A 21090-nucleotide genomic window follows, 5' to 3' on the forward strand; every position below is an offset into this window, starting at 1 on the left:
GCAGATGCCAGAGGGGGAAAGTTAAGTATGCGAAAGAACAATTGATGACAACTCCAACGTTGTAAGTTTCACACAATATGTATGACCACACCTTTTAGTGAAATGCAGATCTCATTTCACTTCACCTGTCTTTGAGCATATTCGAGTCTTCCAATGTGTATGGAAGTTTAGTGATTGTGGTCTTGAACTAGCAACACAAAGGCCATAAGTTCACATACCACCTGGCAAGTTCTGGAATTAAGTTCTATAAATATGGCAATTAATGGGCCATGAAAGCTGTCAGATTGTAATAAAAACCCAAAGAATTCACTAATGCCCTGAACAGAAGCTGGCACTCCTACCTCTTCTGATCTGCATGTGACACTTCAATCAGTTCATAATGCTCTTAACTGTCTGTTAACACTGATTTCTGTTTGTTTTCAGTCGACCTATCAGTCGATTCTCTCCTTTGAGCTACGATCAGACGCACTTGCACCCTCACCTTTACCAGGAGCAGTTCCGATGTGTAACTAACAACTTCAATCCAGCAGCAGCGTTTTCCCAAGCCATGAAAATTGCACAGATGGACCCGCTTTTAAACTATAACCAAAACATGGCTGGTAAAGCCCTCCTGCAGCATGAGCAACAGCCACAGGATCTCACAGCTTCGTCACTACATCAGGCATTGCTCTCTCCAACGCCATCTGACTACACCAGACACCAGCAAGTTTCACAGCAGTATGGCCATATGATCCAGGGCCTCCTGTCACCCAGACACTCTTTGACAGGACAACAGGACCTGCGCTTGCCTCCTATTGAGGCGGCACATTTCTTAAAACGTCACCAGCGGCAGCAGCAGGAATATGACTTGCTGAGGCACATGAACCAAGGGGTGGGTGATGCTGGGAACATGACTGCCAACCTATGTGGGCAGCAGCAGACGTTATCAGAGCGCCAAGCGTTAAATATGCCTTATCAAAGTACAGAAACTTATCATCAGCACCATCGTCTATTACAGGTCAGAGGTCAAGAGCATATTCCACAACCCCCTTCTTCATCCCAAGGGCACAGTTTTGTACACCACTCCCCATTGATGCATTCAGAGAGTATGGAAGAGGACTGTGCGAGCGAGGGGAACAGGGAGGGATATCAGGACAATACAGACTGCACTGACACATCCACCAAAGGCTGCCAAGAGAATCCAGCACTGATTAATGCTATTAGATGTGGGGATGCAGAGACACTACTAGTAAATATGAATCATGTGCACGAGATGGCACAGCCATACAGTCATCAGCCAGTCCCTGGCTTTGCCAGAAGCAAAGTGCCAAGCAGAGGTAAGAGAAGATGTTTGTGCTTAGATAGTCTTAGTCTAGATAGCAGACTTCTAATTACTAAAATCTTGTTACCTGGAGATGTGGAGAAACCAAAGGCTCAGCTTGTTGACACCCCTGTGCACCATTCATAAAGTTTGTGATGAGTTATCAGAATTTTCATATGGGGCTTCCATTGTCAGACTTGCTCATAAGCTGAGTTGGTAATGGATTCACTCTAGCTATAGACTTGTCAACACGCTAATTACACAGATTCACTTAAATATAGATTTATCACTGGCAGGTATAAGTATTTTTCAGACTTCGCAGGGATGTTAGACACATCCATAATACTTCATTTTTACAGAAGGAAAGCTTTCTTGCTGTGACAAGTTAAACACAAAAATCTAGGCTGACACTCCAGTGCAGCATCAAGCGAGTTCAGCGCAATTTAGATGAGACGGTAAACCAAGGCACCATGTACTCTCTTAGGTGAGCATAAAAGATCCCATGGCACTATTTTTACAAAGAGCAAGGAAGTTATCCTGGGTATCTGTACCAGTATTTATGCTTTAACCAACATGACTAAAAGAAAATAGATTATCGAGTCAATATCGCATTGCCGTCTGGAGGAGCTCGCTGCATGAAAATTGGTTGCTGTGTTTACATTACAATAGTGACTACACTTCACAAAGTACTTAATTGGCTGTAAAGTGCTTTGGGATGTCCTAAGGTTGTGAAAAGTGCATTATATATGTATATCTTCCTTTCTTTTTGACGCTGTACAGTCTGGTGTGGAATAAATGCTTACTGGCCAAGATCACACTCAGTCACCCACATACTTTTTAAAAAGTAGTCTTTTTTGGATGGTATCTATCTGTTGCATTAGTTACAGCATGAATCCTGACGTGATTTTACCTTAAGTAAGATGCACTTTTCATTGTTCATTATTAAAATAAAAACAGTAATGAACTTAACTTTCAGTGATTAGTTCAGTTGTTCACCATCTACAAATAATGAATGTAATTTTACTGATGGGGGCCGCTGGTGCGGTCTGGACAAATTGGCATTCCAATGCCCTTTGAGGCTCCAAGGAATTAGCTTACGGATTCCATTTCCTAATAGGAGGATGGATTTCTGCTCTCTGGTTCAAATCGCTACCTTGTCAGTAGGCAGGAGGGGAATTTCAGATAACAGGAATCCCATGGAATGATCCCTGACACTTGAGAAGGGAGTCTTGATAGGGATTGCAGTTGGGGAAAAGGGAGCAAAGGCCAGGGTGTTGGTCCAAGGTTACCTCATGGGATCTAAGGGGAGAACTCATCTTCCTGGCCCAGAATAAAACCCAAACATTATTTAAAAGCTCACCTTTTTTGGCATTTTCTGACCTTGCATGCTCTTTCCACTAGGTTTGGCCTGCCAGAGAAACTACAAGGGTTTTCTCATGCAATCTTGGGTTTTTGATTGCATGTTGCGATTAAGTCATTGAGATTCAATCTATATATTTATATGATGATACAAAGACTGGTAGGAAAGTAAGCTGTGAAGAGGACATAAGGAGTCTGCAGAGGGATATAGATAGGCTAAGAGAGTGGGCAAAAATATTGGCGGATGGAGTATAATGTGGGAAAATGTGAACTTGTCCGCTTTAGCAGGAAGAATGAAAATGCAGCATAGTAATTAAATGGAGAGAGATTGCAGAACTCTGAGGATCCGGGTGTCCTGGTTCATAAATCACAATAAGTTAGTATGCAGGTACAGTAAGTGAATAGGAAGGCGAATGGAATGTTGTCATTTTTTGTGAGCGGAATGGAATATAAAAGTAGGGATGTTTTGTTCCAGTTGTACAGGGGCATTGGTGAGACCATATGTGGAGTATTGTATGCAATTTTGGTCTCCTTATTTAAGAAAGGATATAAATGTGTTAGAAACTGTTCAGAGAAGGCTCATTCATACCTGGGATGGGGAGGTGGTTATCTTATGAGGAAAGGTTGGACAGGCTGGGCCTGTATCCATTGGAACATAAGAAATAGGAGCAGGCGTAGGCCATTCGGCCCTTCAAGCCTGTCCCACCATTCAATAAGATCATGGCTGATCTGCCCCAGGCCTCAACTCCTCTTTCATGCCAGCTCCTCATAGACCTCAACTCCCCGATATTTCAAAAATCTTTCTACCTCCACTTTAAATACTTTCAGTTATCTAGCCTCCATCAACTCTCTGGGGTAGAGAATTCCAGATATTCACTACCCTCTGAGAGAAGAAATTCCTTCGCATCTCTGTTTTAAATGAGTGTCCCCTTATTCTGTAACCATGTCCCTCAGTTCAAGATTCCCCTACTAGTGGAAACATCATCTCAACATTTACCCTGTCAAGCCCCCCCAACAATCTTGTACGTTTCAATAAGATCACCCTCATTCTTCTAAACTCTAATGAATAAACGTCTAACCTGTTTAGCTGTTCTTGATAAGTCAATCCCTTCATCCCAGGAATCAGCCTAGTGAATCTCTTTTGAAGTGCCTCCAATGCCAGTATTTTCTTTCTTAAATACAGGGACCAAAACTGTACACAGTACTCCAGGTGCAGCCTCACCAACACCCTGCACAGTTGTAACAGGACTTCCCTATTTTTAAACTCCATCCCCCTAGCAATATAGGCCAAAATTCCATTTGCTGCCTTAATTACTTGCTGCACCTGCAGGCTAACTTTTTGTGTTTCATGCACACGAACACTCAGATCCCTCTGTGCTGTACTTTTTTGGAGTCTCTCTCCATTTAAATAATAGTCTACCTTTTGATTCTTCCTACCTCTCACTTTCCTTTAAACTCCATTAAACTCATTAAACTCCATCTGCCAAGTTTTTGCTCACTCACTCAACCTATCTATATCCCCTTGCCTATTCCTTATGTCCTCATCGCAACATGCCTTCCTACCTATTTTTGTTTCGTCAGCAAATTTGGATATATTACACTCTGTCCCCTCCTCCATGTCATTAATATAGGTAGTAAATAATTGAGGCTCTAGGACTGACCCTTGTTACACTAGTCCACTAGTTACGTCTTTGCAACCTGAAAAAGACCCATTAAACCCGACTCTCAGTCTTCTGTGTGTAAACCAACCCTCAATCCATGCTAATACATTACCCCCAATACTGTGAGCTCCTATCTTGTGCAATAACCTTTTATGTGACACCTTATCGAATGCCTTCTGGAAATCTAAATACACTACATCTACTGGTTCTCCTTTATCAACTCTTGCTTGTTATATCCTCAAAGAACACTAGCAAATTTGTCAAACATGATTTCCCTTTCACAAAACCTTGTTGATTGTTTGATTGCGTTAAGCTTTTCTAAATGCCCTGCTATTTCTTCCTTAATAACGGACTCTAGCATTTTCCCAATGACAGATGTTAGGCTGACTGGCCTATAATTTCCTGGTTTTCTCTTTCTTTTTATATACCCGTAGAAGCTCTTGCTGTTTGTTTTTATATTTCTTGCCAATTTACTTTCATAATCAATTTTCTCCCACTTTATTAGCTTTTTAGTCATCCGCTGCTGGTTCCTAAACAAAAATCCCAATCCTCTGGCCTACCACTAGTTTTCACTGCTTTGTCTGCCTTAGTTTTTGATTGGATGCTCTCCTTGACCACCTTTGTTAACCACGGGTGGTTCAGCCTTCTCAGAGAGTCCTTCTTTGGAGTTTAAAAGATTGCGAGGTGATCATATTAAAGCATATAAGATCGTGAGGGGACTTGACAGGGGGGCTGCTGAAAGGATGTTTCCCCCTGTGGGAGAGACCAGAATTAAGGGATACAGTTTAAAAATAATGGGACCGTCTCTCCTTAAGATGGAGATGAGGAGAATTTTTTTCTCTACAAGGGCCGTAAGTCTTTGGAACTCTCTTCCCCAGAGAGCAGTGGAGGCAGCGAATATTTTTAAGGCAGAGGTAGATAGATTCTTGACTAACAAAGGAGTCAAAGGTTGTCAGGGTTAGTCAGGAATGTGGAGTTGGGGCCACAATCAGATCAGCCATAATCTTATCAAAAGGTGGAGCAGGCTTGAGGGGCCAAATGACCTCCTGTTCCTGATTCGTATGTTTGTTTATAAACAAGGAGCCCGCTGACTTCTGCTGAATGTAGGCTGGGGTTCAGTCTCCCACTCCATTTTAATTGCCATTCTACTGGTTTCAGTCGACTAGGGGTTAAAATTTCCCTCAAAGTATCTATAGGTTTGGACTGCTCATTGTAAATCATGGCACACAATCCTACAAAGCTACCGTAATAATAATAAAGTATATTTACATGTTTTGCATTATCATCTTTATATGGTGTTTTTTTTATATATTATATATGTATGCATAATATATATATATATTTAGATAAAATATGTATACCAAGTATTGAGGTTTATGGTAATCAGCTGGAGACAATTCCTCAGTGACCTCACAGTAACAACAAAGATTTAAATATGCATAGCTCACCATACATGAGGACTGAAATTTGGTATTTGCCTGTACAAAGCTATATCACAACGGTATTTAAGTAAAATTAAATCAGTATATTGTTATAAATAAGGTACAATTAGAAAATTGCAGTCTGTGATGGGATTCAGTCAGCATTGACAAATCAGCTGAGTTTTGCTAATCACTCCAGGTTTCCATTGTCCTCTAGTTTTATTAAAACACTGCACATGAGTCAAAACTGTAGATAAAGAAAATTAGAAATTACCTGACCCAAGGCCCATTAACAATTTAAACACATCAATGTAAAAGCCAAGTTGCAAAGGATTGTTGAGATCATTAGAAAAGTTGCAACCTTTTTTTGTACTGAATTTTACATTAGTGAGAGAATGGACTGCAGTGTCTTGGGTAAAACCAGATTCTTCACTATTGAGTTAAACAGTTTGGTTAAGTGAGTTGGTGGAAAGGAGTGGACTTCAGTGCAAGAAGTATGGTACATTGCCTGCATTGCAAAGAGTTTAGATGACAAGTTTTAAAAACTCCAGATTATAGGAGGAAGGAGAGATTGAGGATGGTGAGGTAATTAAGAGATCCTGGCAAAGAATGAGTTAGAGTACAACACACGTTCTCAAATAAAAACAGAAAAAGCTGGAAATACTCAGCAAGTCTGGCAGCATACATAAAGAGAGAAAAAGAGTTAATTTCAGGTCGATTAGAAGAAAATTTATCGATCTGAAATATTAATATTGTTTATCTTCTTAGGCGGTGCCAGTCCTATCGAGTATTTCCAGCTTTTTCTGTTTTTATTTCAGATTTCTAAAATCCGCAGAATTTTGCTTTTGGACAAATTCTCTCAAGTTTGCTGGATGCAAGATCAACTTTTGACTGCAAAGAAAATGGGATTAAACTCAGTACCCTGCAGTGTGTAGCTCTTTGAGTTAAAGCTTAATCTATTCTCAGCCATCCTTATGGGCCATCAAATAAAACAAGCATGATAACAATCTGATACTATTGCTACTGAAGTGGCAAAGCTAAAAATGAGGGACGCTAAGTCTGGTATTTAAGAGTTTGTAACTAGTGACAAAAATGATTAATGTTCAGCTGCTGAATACATAAACAGCTGTTGAAATCTCTCACGCCCATTAGGAAGGACTTTTGGAATTCCTTTTTTCATAACCACCTCCAGCTCTCAAATCCATTCCTTCCACACTACTCCATTCCACTGACAATGTTTTCTGTTGCATTCTATCCCTTTTGCTTATTGGTGGCCACCCAAAACTTCAGCTGACTAGGTCTCACAGTCTGGATTCCTTCCCTAAATAACTGTGCCTCTACTCCTTTGAGGCCACTGTCTTTTGTCATAATTGTATTGAGTGGTGGATCAGACTCGAAGGGCCATATGGTCTGCTGCTACTCCTATTTCTTATGTTTAAATCATCTCTTTGACCAAACTTTGTTCACCTCCCCTAATGTCTTTGGCTCAGATCCCATTTTGTTTTTCAATGTCTCAGTGGTGTGATTCTCTATTGGATGTTTTTTTCCTTCATTAAAGGTGTTATATAAATGCAACATGTTGTTCAGTACAAACAATAGGAGCTGCTCAGTTGGTCATAATGGAAATAGAGTTGTAGTTTCTATCAAGGCGTACCTTGATATTGAAATAGATTGGAAATGTGAAAAATCATCAAGGTTTGAGGATTTACTGAATTATCTGAAATTAGATTTGAAGATCAGCTCATGTCAAATTTATGTTTGTGTATTTAATCCCTCCCTTATGCTTACAAAGCTTTGCAGGGAAAGGAAGAAAGAATTATCACTTAAAGTTTTCAATATCTGTTTTTTACCTCTTATTTCCCCCCAATTTTAGGCCTTTTCTCTATCCTGTGCACTACCTCTTAGAAAAGCTGATAACCTACTCTAAGGCTTCTGTTGGTGTCCCCATGAAATTGCCTACTGAACGTATTGAATGAGCATCCCAAAATGACACACGTTCTGACCTTCCCTCCCACCAGCCTCCAATACACCCTTCCATCCCGTTCCTTAACTTCTGCCCAGCAACATCAACTGAATATTCTAAAATCTCTTTCTTATACCTCTGTCATCTGACAAGCAGGAAAATCTCAGCAAATACTCATTAAAAGTGCTAACTATGTATCTCCCCGCCCATATTCTGTAAGGTTGCTGAGTTCAATATGACTTGCTCTTTTATTTAATATGACGAATCTTTTTAAAAACATCTGTACTATTTTTTTCACTTCCTATAGCTACATTATACTAAATAGAACATGATAGTCAAGGTTTCAGATTTCTTAACTAATGCCAGAGTCATTTTGTTAATGGCCAACAAGAGGAATTCCTCTCTGCAGTGGGACAAGGTGGGCAAATTCCAGTTTACTCCTTCTCAAAGGCAACACTCTTATCAGTCTGTTCTTTTGTCCTTTACATTGTAGGAAAGCCAACATTGTTACAGCCAGCAGGCTGGTCTGGGAATCAACCTGTAAACTGTATTTTTACCTTTGTGTTACTGGACCAGCTCACACAAGTTTCTGACCTGAAGCAGTTCTCAAGGCCTTCAGAAGTGCAAATACAGTAAACTCCCACCATTCGCGACCTCTCGCAAATTTGTTTACCCGCATGACTGTTTGTACAGCCGATCGCCCATCACGGCCCCAAATCTTCACCCATCCATGGTATTGGACCCGAAATATCTTCAGAAATTGGAAAGATTTCTATTGAAGTTCATTTTAAAATACCTGTTTATCATCTTCAAGGGATTACAAATGAGGGAAAGAGCCAAAAAGTAAGGGCTTGATTTCCTAGATAGTGGTTGAATTTGAAAACACAATATAGATTGGGAGGGGTGGGGTTGTGGGCAGTCAGCTGGTGAGCTACTTCATAGATTAATGCTTTGCAGGTTTTAATTTGTTGAAACAGAAATATAGATTTGTTTGGATAAAAGGGTTAAAAGTGCATTGAGCTTCTTTATGAAGTGTGCTCAAAGCCATGCTGCTAAATATCATGCTGGCACTGCAGTACAGTTAAATGCTGGGTAAAGTTAAGACCCTAATTGCATCTTGTGGTGATGGAGTTTTTGCTTATGATGACTGCATTCAAGGACATGCTTTTTCTTACGTTTGGAATGTGAATTTGAAGGACGTTGCTGCTCAGCAGAGATAAGTAAAGGGTTGGAGAGATTTCCACATCCGGAAGAGGCAAAGCTCAGATGTTCAGCAGACAAGTAATTTTGCAATGGCTGGAACCCATCTAATTCACTCCCATTATAAAATATGTTCGCTGTTCGCGATTCCGCCTATGGAAATTCGCAGGAACGTAACCCCTACGAGCGGTGGGACTTTACTGTAATCAAATGACTGTTCCCTTTAAGTTTTAGATTGTGAAACATTTCAAAACTGCACTCAGTTGGTTTGAAAGGCCAGTAAGAATCTGAGTTTACGATTATCTTAGATATCAGTGTAAATGTGTAAGCTGTACATTAAAGATTCTATTGAAAAATATGAAAATTGTCTTAATGGCTTAAAAGTTGCTTTCTAGAAAAAGGAAAACAATATAATTACTTTTGCTTATTCAAAATAACTGAGAGATGCAGTCAGTGCCATTGGATCTGGGAGATAGCGTACCAGAAATGCCTATTATTGATAGTACACAGCAATGTGGTGAGGTCAGTTTTGTCCTTGGGAAGGGCACTATAGCTTCAGAAGGAAAGATTTTTTCTTTTGTCAGCTTCCAGAAGAGCTTTGTTTCCTGTCCAATCTGAACTTGGTTTCTCATTTAGTTTTGCTATTCCATGTACAGGAACTTGTTGCGAGTTAGACTTCATTTCCTGCTTTGTCCTAGAAAAAAATGCAGCCTGACATTTAAACAGCTGCTAACTACTGTTGATTGCACTTGACTCAGTAAGCTGTAACAAGTGATTGCTCTACCACATTTGTCATGTATGCTTCCTTCTATCACTGTGCTGTGTGATTTTTGCAATAAAACCTTGATTAATTCCCACAAGGGCGGGGGCACCTTTGCTTCTGACAATCAAAGTTAGTAAAAAATTAAGATTTCATTGGGACAAAACACATTGATCCGCTATTGGAGCATCAGAAAGGAAAACACTGAACAGCTATTGGAAGTTATTATGTATCTAAAGACGCCAATGGCAGAGAAGGTGGGTAGAGAAAGGGAGTTGGCACTCTGAGCAGCCCTATGATGAAAGACATCAATGCAGCTGGTAAAGTCTTAACCTATGATGTGTCGGCAATTGTATACTATATAAGGAAAATAGGGGGCTCTCAGTTGACCAAATCAAGCTAGGCAAATGCCCATTCTACGAAGGCAGAACATTATATTGCCTACCTATTGGTATGGTTTTTCCCATTCTTTGAATATAACTCATCATCCACATATAAATCTCTCTGACTCTCACCCCTTTTCTCTGTCTCTCTCTGCAACTTTGAATGCCTCAGTCTTTCATTCTCCTCTGTATTTACACTATATTATCTCAATCTCTTACACCCTCCTCCACCTAAGAACTGAAATGGAAGGTTTACGTACAGCATGGCTCTAGAACTTCCTTGTAATGTCTTCATGGACTAGTTCCTGTTATTTTCTCCTTTTAGACAGCATCTTATTCTATTAAATGTAAATCATGATCCATACTCAAAGACCGAGGAAAGTTGCATTGAATGTATATCAAGTTATTAAAAACAAAGAGCCAGAAATACTTAAGGCTCAGTTCTCCACTACCCAGACGAAAATAAAGCACTGGAACTGCATAAAAACCCTCTTATTTCAGAGTCCATGACAGGGGATCGAATGGATGGGAGAAGAGCTCCTATGCAGCCAATGGAGGTAAATGATCACAATGGAGTTGGTTACACAACGAGACAGTCAACTAGAACCCTCCAACGGCATCACACCATTCAGACAAGTGACGATGCTTATGTATGTATAAATCATTTTTATTCTGTTGCATCATTAACTGATAAGTGTGATTATTACCTCTGCTTACACTGTAACAGAAAAAGTCTGAATAATGTGGTGCATTTTGTTTCAAGTTTAATTTGTTCTACTTTCTTTACGTTCAATATTTAAGATTATTAAACAAAAAGGCAGAATATTTAATGAATATTAAACAGAATCAATGGGGCTTCACTTCTGCAGAATCCTTTACAGCCTTGGCCCAGCAAAATCCAACAGTAATTGCCCTCGACTTAATTTCACATTTGTGATTGGGTAGTCAGCAAAATTAAGGTTTAAAGGATTGAAGATACCTTCTGATGCCTTCACCCCTAACTTTTCCAATCTGCCTCCAGCATCCACTGTTTTTTCCTTCTGCCTGATGAAGTTGCTCCGAGATGAAACTGTGTGAGACACTGAGAAGTTGCAGAAATTTAAATAGCTAACTAGAGTCAGCGGAGGCATCAAACAGCCTTTGGAAAAATGACAATGAACATTTTTTGTAGTTTTTTTTGTGCTTTGGTGATACGATCAGTGTTGATGGTCAGGGAACTGAGCTGAAGAAATTGCTAAGCTCTTATCTGGGGCAAAGGAGGTTTCCAAGCTTCTTCCCCCTGTGATGTCACTGATATTTTCTGTTTTTAAAAAGACACAAAAGAAGAAAATCTTTATTTGGTTTCCTGGAATGGATGAAACACTGATGGTACTGCTTGTTAATTTTACAGTCCCAGTCTACATTTATTGTCAGATTTAACTTTTCTTTTAAAGGATCAGGCGGAACCTTCAGGAATGAGTTTGTTGGCTGGAAAGGTGCTTAGCTCTGCCCGTATGTCAGATGTTGTCCTTAGCCAGTCATCGCTCACAGGGAGCCAACAGCTACAGACCAGAGAGAATGAAGGTGAGAACTTCGAGTATGCTAATCAGTACTATCTTAAACACAAATTAAATACTTAACATATTGATACACATATAATCCACCTCTGAAAATAGGCTGCATTAACTCAAACTATTTTTTGCTTCATGATCATCTATGTGTATAATAATTACTTGAATTTGTCTCCCCAATAAATACATTGGGTGGGGTGTTGTACTCTATTCACACTGCTTTTTTCAGAAGACTGATATTTTTGATGTGATCATTCGGCCCTTTGAGCCTGCTCCACCATTCAATATGATCATGTCTGATCCTCTATCTCAATGCCATACTCCCGCTCTATCCCCATACCACTTGGTGCCTTTAGAGTCCAGAAATCTATCTATTTCCTTTTATTCAGTGACTTAGCCTCCACAGTCTTCTGTGGTAGAGAATTCCACAGGTTCACCACCCTCTGAATGAAGAAGTTTCTCCTCACCTCAGTCCTAAATGGCCTACCCAGTATCCTGAGTTTGTGTCCCCTTGTTCTAGATCCCCCACCCCTCATCATCCCTGCAACCTGTCTGTCCATCCCTGTTAGAATTTTATACGTTTCAATGAGATCCCCTCTCCTTCTAAATTCCAGTGAATACAGGCCTAGTTGACCCAATCTCTCCTCATAGGACAATCCTGCCATCCCAGGAATCAGTCTGGTGAACCTTCGCTGCACACCCTCTATGGCAAGTATATCCTTTCTTAGGTAAAGAGACCAAAACTGCGCACAATACTCCAGGTTTGGTCTTACCAAGGCCCTGTACAGCTGCAGTAAGACATCCTTGCTCCTGTACTCAAGTCCTCTCGCAATGAAGGCCAACATACCATTTGCCTTCTTAACTGCTTGCTGTACCTGCATCCTTGCTTTTAGTGATTGGTGTACAAGGACACCCAGATCCTTTTGTACATCAACATTTCCCAATCTATCACCATTTAAGTAGTACCCTGCCATTCTGTTTTTCCTACCGAAATGGATAACTTCATACTTATCCACATTATACTACATCTGCCATGTATTTGCCCACTTATTCAACCTATCTAAATCACCTTGAAACCTCTTAACACCCTCCTCATCGCTCACATTCCCACAAAGTTTTGTGTTGTCAGGAAACTTGGAAATATTACATTTGGTTCCCTCATCCAAATCATTGATATATATTGTGAATAGCTGAGGCCTAAGCACTGATCCTTCAGTACCCCACTAGTCACCACCTGCCAGTCAGAAATAGACCCGTTTATTCCTTCTCTCTGTTTCGTCTTTGCTAACCAATTCTCAATCCATGCCAATATATTACTCCCAATCCCATGTGTTTTAATTTTGCACACTAACCTCTTAGGTGGGACATTATCAAAAGCGTTCTGAAAATCCAAATACACCACATCCGCTGATTCTCCCTTATCTATCCTGCTAGTCATATCCTCAAAAAACTCCAGTTGGCTTATCAAACATGATTTCCCTTTCATAAATCCATGTTGATTTTGTCTAATCCTGTTGATATTTTCTAAGTATCCTGTTATCACATCCTTTATAATAGATTCTAGCATTTCCCTGCTACTGATGTTAGGCTAACCAATCTGTCATTTCCTGTTTCCTCCCTCCTTTTTTAAATAGTGGGGTTACATTTGCCACCCTGCAATCTGCCAGGACCGTTCTAACTAACGCATCTACTATTTCCATGACCACCTCCTTATCAGGCTCTGGTAATTTATCGGCTTTCAGTCCCATTAGTTTCTCCAGCACTAGTGTTTTAGTAATACTAATTCCCTTCAATTCCTCCTCCTCACTAGACCCTTGGTTCCCTGGCATTTCTGGTAAGTTATTTGTGTCTTCCTCTGTGAAGACAGAAGTAAAGTAGTTTCTTAATTGCTTTTCCATTTCCTTGTTCTCAATTATAAATTCTCCTGTTTTGGACTGCAAGGGACCTACATTTATCTTCATTAATTTTTTTTACATATTTATAGAAGCTTTTACAGTCCGCTTTTATGTTCCTTGCAAGTTCACTCTCATACTCTATTTCGTCCCTCTTAATCAATCTCTTGGTCCACCTTTGCTGAGTTCTAAACTGCTCCCAATCCTCAAGCTTGCTACTTTTTTGGCAACTTTAGATCTTTGGATCTAATACTATCCTTAATTTCTTTTGTTAGCCATGGTTGGGAAGCTTTTCCTGTTTTTTTTGCGCCAGAAAAGAATGTATAACTGGAATGCATACATTTGTTCCTTAAATATTATCCATTGCGTATCCACTGTCATGCCTTTTAATGAAGTTCCCCAATCCATCTTAGGCATCTTACACCTCATACTTTCGCAGATTCCTTTTTTTTTCCAGCCTTAGGACCTGAGTTTCAGATTGGACTACTTCACTTTCCATCCTAATGAAGAATTCTGTCATGTCATGTCATTGTTCCCTAAAGGACCCCACACATCAAGATTATTAATTAACCCATTCTCATTGCAAAATACCAAATCTGGATAGCCTGTTCCCTAGTCAGTTCTTCGACATACTTGTCTAAAAAAAAACCATCCAGTACACACTCCAGGAATTCATCCGCCACAACATTATTGCTAATTTGGTTTGCCCAGTCTAAGGTCACCCTTAATTACTGATTAAATTATTAAGTAATTAATTAATTACTTAATTAAATGATTACTGTAGCACCCTTGTTACATGCATCTCTAATTTCCTTTTTAATGCCGTCCCCTACCTTATCACTATTGTTTGGAGACCTATCGACACTCCCACTAATGTTGTCTGCCCCTTATTGCTTCTTAGCTCCACCCAGATTAATTCTACATCTAAGTTTTCTGAGCCAATATCCTCTCTCACTATCGCACTGATTTCATCATTAACTAACAATGCCATGCCACCTCCTTTTCTTATTTGCCTGTCCCTTGGATATCATTTCCCAGCCTTGGTCGCCGTGCAGCCATGCCTCTGTAATCGTAATCATATCGTACCTGTTTATATCTATTTGCGCTGTTAATTTATCTACCTTATTGTGAATGCTCCAGGCATTCAGAAACAGCACCTTTAGATTTGTCTTTTTAACATTTTTACACTTTTTTTTGTACTATGGCCCGATCTGCTGCTTGCCCTTGTTTCCTCTGCCTTCCACTTTTGCTTTCTACTTTTCTGTCTTTCACTCCCACCTTTGTTTCCCTCTCTTGTGTCTCCCCGTTCAGGTTCCCACTTCCCTGCCAGTCTTGCTTAAACTCTTCCCCCACAGTATTAGCAAAAATCCCTGTGAGGATATTGGTGCTGGTCCTGTTGGGGTGCAACCCATCCAGCTTGTACAGGTCCCATCTTCCCCAGAATCAGTCCCAATGCCTCAGGAATCTAAATCCCTCCCCCCTAAACCATTTCTCCAGCCACCCATTCATCTGGTCTATTCTCCTATTCCTTATCTCACAAGTAAGTGGTACTGGGAGTAATCCTGAGATTACTACCTTCGAGGTCTGGCTTTTTAATTTATTTCCAAGCTCCCTATATCCTGCTTTCAGGACCTCAACGCTCTTTTTACCTATACCATTGGTACTGCTATGGACCATGACCTCTGGCTTTCACCCACCCCCTTCAGAATGTCCTGCAGCCGCTCAGTGATTCCTTGACCCGGGCACCAGTGAGGCACCATTCCATCCTGCTGTCACATCTGTGGCTGGAGAAACATCTATCTGTTCCCATTATGATAGAATCCCCTATTGCTATTGCTCTTCCACTCTTTTTTCTCCCCCTCTGTGCCACTGAGCCACTCGTGGTGCCACGGAATTGGATCTTACTGCATTCTCCTGCGAAACCATCTCCCCCAGCAGTATTCAAAACAAAAAATATGTTAGAGAGGGAGATGAACCCAGGGAACTCCTGCATTACCTGCCTAGTGCTTTTACTCTGTCCGGTGGTCACTTATTTCCTTTGTGCCTGTGCACTCTTTACCTGCGGTGTGACCACCTCACTGTACATGCTATCCACAAAGCTCTCAGCCTTGCGGATGCGCCACAGTGTCTCCAGCCGCAGCCCCATCTCCGAAACCTGGATTTCGAGTAGCTGCAGCTGGAGACACTTCCTGCACACGTGGTCGTCCTGGACACTGGAAGTGTCCCTGACTTCCCACATGGCAGAGGAGGAGCATTCCACTTGGCCGAGCTGCTCTGCCATGACTTACCCTTAAATCACACCCTTTACTTTCACATCTTCTAGTTTAGAGAATATTAAGGACAGAGGAAATACCAAGGCCGCCACTGTCCTTACTGAGGAAAGGTAGAAAATGAAAGGATCCCTCCTTCCCTCTTCAGCAAACTTGCTCTCTCATCAATCTCCAACTGAAGCACTCTAATGCAGCCCAAAGCAGCACTGTTGTTGGCTTGCTTTTATGTTGTCTGAATCTAGCCTCAGAAAACTTGTTTAAGCCAGTTAACCAATTAACTAGCTGCAGCTGCAAGCAGACCCTGTACAACCCCTGTTTTAAAGCTCAACTAAAACTCACCTTCTCCCAATCAAAGAGCAACTTCTAGTTAGTTGCTGAATTAAAGAGCCCCTCTCTCCCAAACTGCAACTGAAGCACTCTAATGCAGCCCAAATCAGTACTGTAGTTGAAAAAGAGCTATCCAGTCTAGTCCTACCTTCCAACTCTTGATCCATAACACTGTAGGTTACATCTTCTCAAGTGCGTATCCAAGTATATATTTTTTGCTTGATAAGGCTTTTTCCCTCTACCGCCCTTTCAGGCAATGAGTTTCAGATCCCCACCACCCTTTGGGGGAAAATTTGCTCCTCGACTGTTCTCTAATTCACCCACCAATTAACTTAAATCTATGCTCCCAGGAGCAGAAATAGGTCCTTCTTATCCACTCTATCTAGGCCCCTAATAATTTTTTACAGCTCAATTAAATCTCCCCTCAATCTCCTCCATTCCAAAGAAAATAAACCCAGCCTATCCAATCTTTCCTCATTGCTAAAATTCTCCATTCCTGCCATCATCCTTGTATATCTCTTCTGTAGCCTCTCCAGTGTGATTTCATCCTCCCCATAAGACAGTGACCAGAACTGTGCACAGTACTCTAGCTGAGGTCAAACTAACATAACCTCCCAGCTCTTATTCTGTAGGCATTGGCCCATAAAGGAAAGTATCCCATAAGCCTTGTTGACCACCTTATCTACCTACTACCTTCAGGTATCAATGGACATGCACTCTTTGGTTCCCTCTGTTTCTCTATACTTTCCAGAATCTTACCATCAGTTGTTTGTTCCCTTGCCTTGCTTGTTCTCCCCAAATATATTACCTCACAGTGCTCTGGATTCAATTCCATTTGCCACTTTTCTGCCCATCTGACTTGTCCATTGATATTTTCCTGCCATCTACAACTTTCTTTTTCACTATCAACCACATGGCCAATTTTCAGATAGTCTACAACCTTCTTAATCATGGCCCCTACATTTAAATTTAAATCACTGATACAGACTATGAACAGCAAAGGACACAATACTGAGCCCTGCGGAATCTTACTGGAAACAGTTTCCTTTCACATAGCACTCAGCAACCATGAACCCTTGCTTCCCACCACTGAACCAATTTTGGATCCAGCTTGCCACTTTCCCTTGGATCCCATAAACTTATTCATCAGTCTACAACGTGGAATTTTGTAAGAGAATTGTGTTAAGATCCATATAGACCACATTAGATATGCTACCCTCATTGACCTTCCTTGCCGCCTCCTCAAAAAAATTCAATCGAGTTAGTCAACAGAGACATTTTACTTTTAAAAATGTATAATGTCCTGAAAATAGATTTACACTAGTTCCATAACTCATTTGACAAGATGTTAGTGTGAGACTTTCATGAGTCTAATATTTCACTTCTACAACGTATGATTTCATGATGACCGTTATGTCAAGAGAGAGAAAGAGGGAAAGAGAGAGATTGCTCAAGCTCTGTGACACAATGGGGAATATTGAATTTTCATTGCTTGTAATATGCCTCAGTATAATTAAATAGTCACAAGGTAGTACAGAGTAGAGTAGTAAAGTACTATAACAATACTGCTGAAAAAAGAGACATGCTGTCGAAATTTCTCATCTTGTACACTTGCTGTTCACAGCAGGTAGAGTGCTGACTGTACTCAACCAGTTCATGTTTGCAAAACTCAGAACGTAGGGCAGAATTTTTAGGTTGGTGGGCAGGCATGATCGGCGGATCTGGGATCGGCTAGGGAATGGACTGCCGACCGCCATCGGCCCCCGACTCCGATTTCATGCTGGCTGGCCAATTAACGGCCAGCCAGCGTGAAGCGCAGACTGAGAAGTTCAACGCTGCTGGGGTGGGGGCGGGAGGAGGGTGAGCGCTGACAGAAAGCTGCCTCAGGGAGCTGAAGACCTAAAAAGCATTAAATAAAGTTTTTAAAATTAGGAAGAAAATGTCCAAGAATCACAATCAGTCACCTAAACATATACATGATAAAAAATGCTGTCCATAGATTTTTATTTTTCTTTCATTTAATAACGGAATCCTGCCTTTGGATGAGGTTTCATGAAAAATGCAAAGTCTGCCTGGCCGATTCGCCCATTCGCCAACCACAAGGTTGGACGGGCAATGTAAAATTAAAGACAGTTGCGCCGTTAATGACCTTAATTGGCCACTTAATTGCCGGCAAGCGCGCTTCCGACTTATACGGCGCCCGCCAACCAAATATTGCGCGAGCACAGGATGACGTCGGGATGTTCGCCCGACCTCATCTCATGCAATTTCATGCTGGATCAGGTCAGATGCGCACCTGCCCGCTGAGCTAAAAATTCTGCCCATAGTGTCCAACATCAGATGTGATTACGTGATTTGACAACACTTACTGAATAATCCAGAGTGTGCTAAGAATTACACTAACAGCCAATTTAAGAATATCAGTTGGGCTCGCAATTTGGCTAATTACGCTTGCTAGAAACTACATATATTCGCATGCAGGTCCCTGTCCTCTGCAAATAGAAAATGTCCACGTGTTTCACTTTTCTCAATTAAACAAAAGTATGGGAGACAACTGTTCCTGTTGCAATTCCTGTGCCAATGTCTTGACCAATCAGTCAACTTGCCTTTTGTGAATTTTAACAAGAGCTTAGGGAATAACTATTCCTGGTTCATTCTCCATGGCAACGCCTCAACCTCAAAGTCCACTTGATAACCAATCCTTAACAACCCTTTTCTCTCGCTGTATAAATTGTTGTTCCCTTTGACGTTTGGTATTCTTGCATTTGTCCTGATGAGTGCAAAATGAAAAGCTTTAACAGCATGTCTCTTTTTTCAGCAAAACTAACTAAGAAAATAAAACCTTAATTAATCTACTTGTGAAGTAAGGTGTGTTCCAGTAAATCTTACAGTCTATCAGCTTACATGAGTGATAATATTTCAGGTTACATTTATCATATCACTGACAATATTATGAAATATTATGTCAGTTGTATGATAAAGTAATATGCATTGCTTTTATTGCTATGAAAAAGCAGTATGCATTGTTTTTAATTAAACTATTAGTATGGAATAGAAATAACACTAGAAATAACTTAAAAAGGTGTGAGATACATGGTGAATAAAATAGAAACGTAGGAATGAACCAAACACTCATAGAGTTATCTTTCATCACTGCTTTCATCATTGCTTTGTGTTTTAGTTCTAAAGCCAGTTATCAATCTGCTTCCAAGACAGGGGAAGAATTCAGTGTGATTTTGAGATTTTGTAATAAAAGTTAATAGTATGACTTCAGCGACGTACATGCAGATTGCTAGAGATGACTAGTTATGAACAACCCTGACTGAATTTTCTAGACCTGGGCAATGTTCAGGCTTGGGCTGACAGGTGGCAAGTAACATTTGTACCATGCAAGTGCCAGGCAATGACCATCTCCAACAAGAGAGAATATAACCATCACCCTATGACATTCAATGGAATGGGCTGAGGTGGAGTCCCTGTGTTTCCAGCCATCCCTCTCTCCCATGGGTGCTTGGCTTCCTATCACTTTCCCATCTCCTATCCTTTACAGGTTGGTGGAGGTGATGAGGGAACGATTTATTTTGGGATGAAGGCTTGTGGACAAGCTCATAATCATCAGCCAGCGTTGCTGCCTGCCTGGCCCTTTTAACTCCTTCGAATCCTATCCTGACCCCTTTTACTTCTACTGGCCAAGCTCCAGCCTTGTTAAATTCAGGTGGCTCCTCCCTAGCCACTTCAATCATCGTGGGCTCTCTCACCCCTTTCTGTTCCCCGCACCTCGGCTTTCCCCAGCCTTTTCAGGGAGTAATATCCACCTGTCTGCCTCAGCTGCCTCCACCACCCTACGCAGCCTACGCGGTCAGATCTCCCTTTCTTGCTGTCTTCTTTGGAAAGCTTCCTCTCTCTGCCTTTCTTCCGCATTGCTTTTTTCTCTCTCCCTCCTTTTCTTCTTCTTCTCATGCTTGGAATTCTAGCTCTAGCCATTTCTGTTCTAACCGTGAGTTTGCTATCGTTAGACTGTCTGTTGCAATTTCTCCAGGTTCGCAATCCAGTTGTCTGGCCACGAGTTTTAAAAGTTCAGGTTTCCTGGTTTTTAGGCAAAACTCTAACTCCAGCTCCTTAGCTACACTTTTTAACTCCGAGAAACAAAACCTTTAAATTATCAAAAGTAATTTCCATCTGTCCTAGAAAGGCACTGACTTCGAATGTAGGCTTTTGCGCTTTTTGAATTGTAAACCCAAGAAAACCTGTAACAGTCTTTTTTTAAATTGCTCCTAGGGAACAGTTTACTTTCACCACTCCAATTCTCTCATTGTGGGATCTATCTTGGCAATAAGCCCCCAGATTTCTGTTATGACCACATGAGGAGGGATTAAAAAAAAATGACCCCCCCACGCGCCGTCCTACTGTTCCAGGTCTGAATATCAGGGTTTTTTATGAATTTAGGGAGGATGTGGTTTGCCAGTACTGCAGGAGTCCCACTGTGTACGCTTTCAGATTATAAATAATTAAACAGATTTTTTGAGTTTAAACAAAGAATAAGCTAAGTTTATTGATACTACTTACCGAATTTAAAAATAAAATAAAGCTAGGCAAATCACAACCACCATTCATATGGCCCGAACATTCCCCAATTCCCCACACGTACACTAGTACAGATGGTAGAATAAGAGGATAAGCTTAAAGATTTTCCCAGTCCGTGAAGAAGAAAAACAAAGGAATATGCAGTTAACTGTCCTTTGGCTGCAGTGATTCCACGTTGCGGCCTTTTTGTTCAGTTGTCTTTTTGGCTGTAGTTGTACGGAGCACATTTCCACGTATTATTCCCAAAAAATCTCAGTTTGCAATAGATTTCTCTTCTCAGGATGGTTACTTTGCAAATTCTGACATAATACTTTAGAGAGAGAGAAAAAAACCCAGCTTTTTTGCAGCCTTTCAGTACAGCATTCTGACCTCTGACCTCTCTGGCTTGGTAAACAGTTCTTAAGGTCCTGCTGACTGTAT

The 21090-nt window shown here is 40.8% G+C and overlaps 1 protein-coding gene across 4 annotated transcripts in view; it reads left to right on the forward strand.

The window, feature by feature from the left end:
- The window catches only part of sik3 (SIK family kinase 3), a 317323-nt gene that overhangs the window by 290118 nt on the left and 6115 nt on the right, over positions 1 to 21090 (forward strand). For 3 of the 4 annotated variants that reach the window (XM_078532668.1, XM_078532686.1, XM_078532679.1), the window contains 3 exons: positions 424 to 1316; positions 10549 to 10697; positions 11481 to 11610. In XM_078532668.1, coding sequence (XP_078388794.1) covers positions 424 to 1316; positions 10549 to 10697; positions 11481 to 11610 — 1172 coding nt within the window. Of the gene's footprint in view, positions 1 to 423; positions 1317 to 10548; positions 10698 to 11480; positions 11611 to 13946; positions 14035 to 21090 lie in introns of those variants that run through there. The other variant, XM_078532694.1, reaches the window with a different exon arrangement.

This window comes from Cetorhinus maximus, chromosome 2, assembly GCF_964194155.1.
Source record: "Cetorhinus maximus chromosome 2, sCetMax3.hap1.1, whole genome shotgun sequence".
Taxonomy (NCBI): Eukaryota; Metazoa; Chordata; class Chondrichthyes; order Lamniformes; family Cetorhinidae; genus Cetorhinus; species Cetorhinus maximus.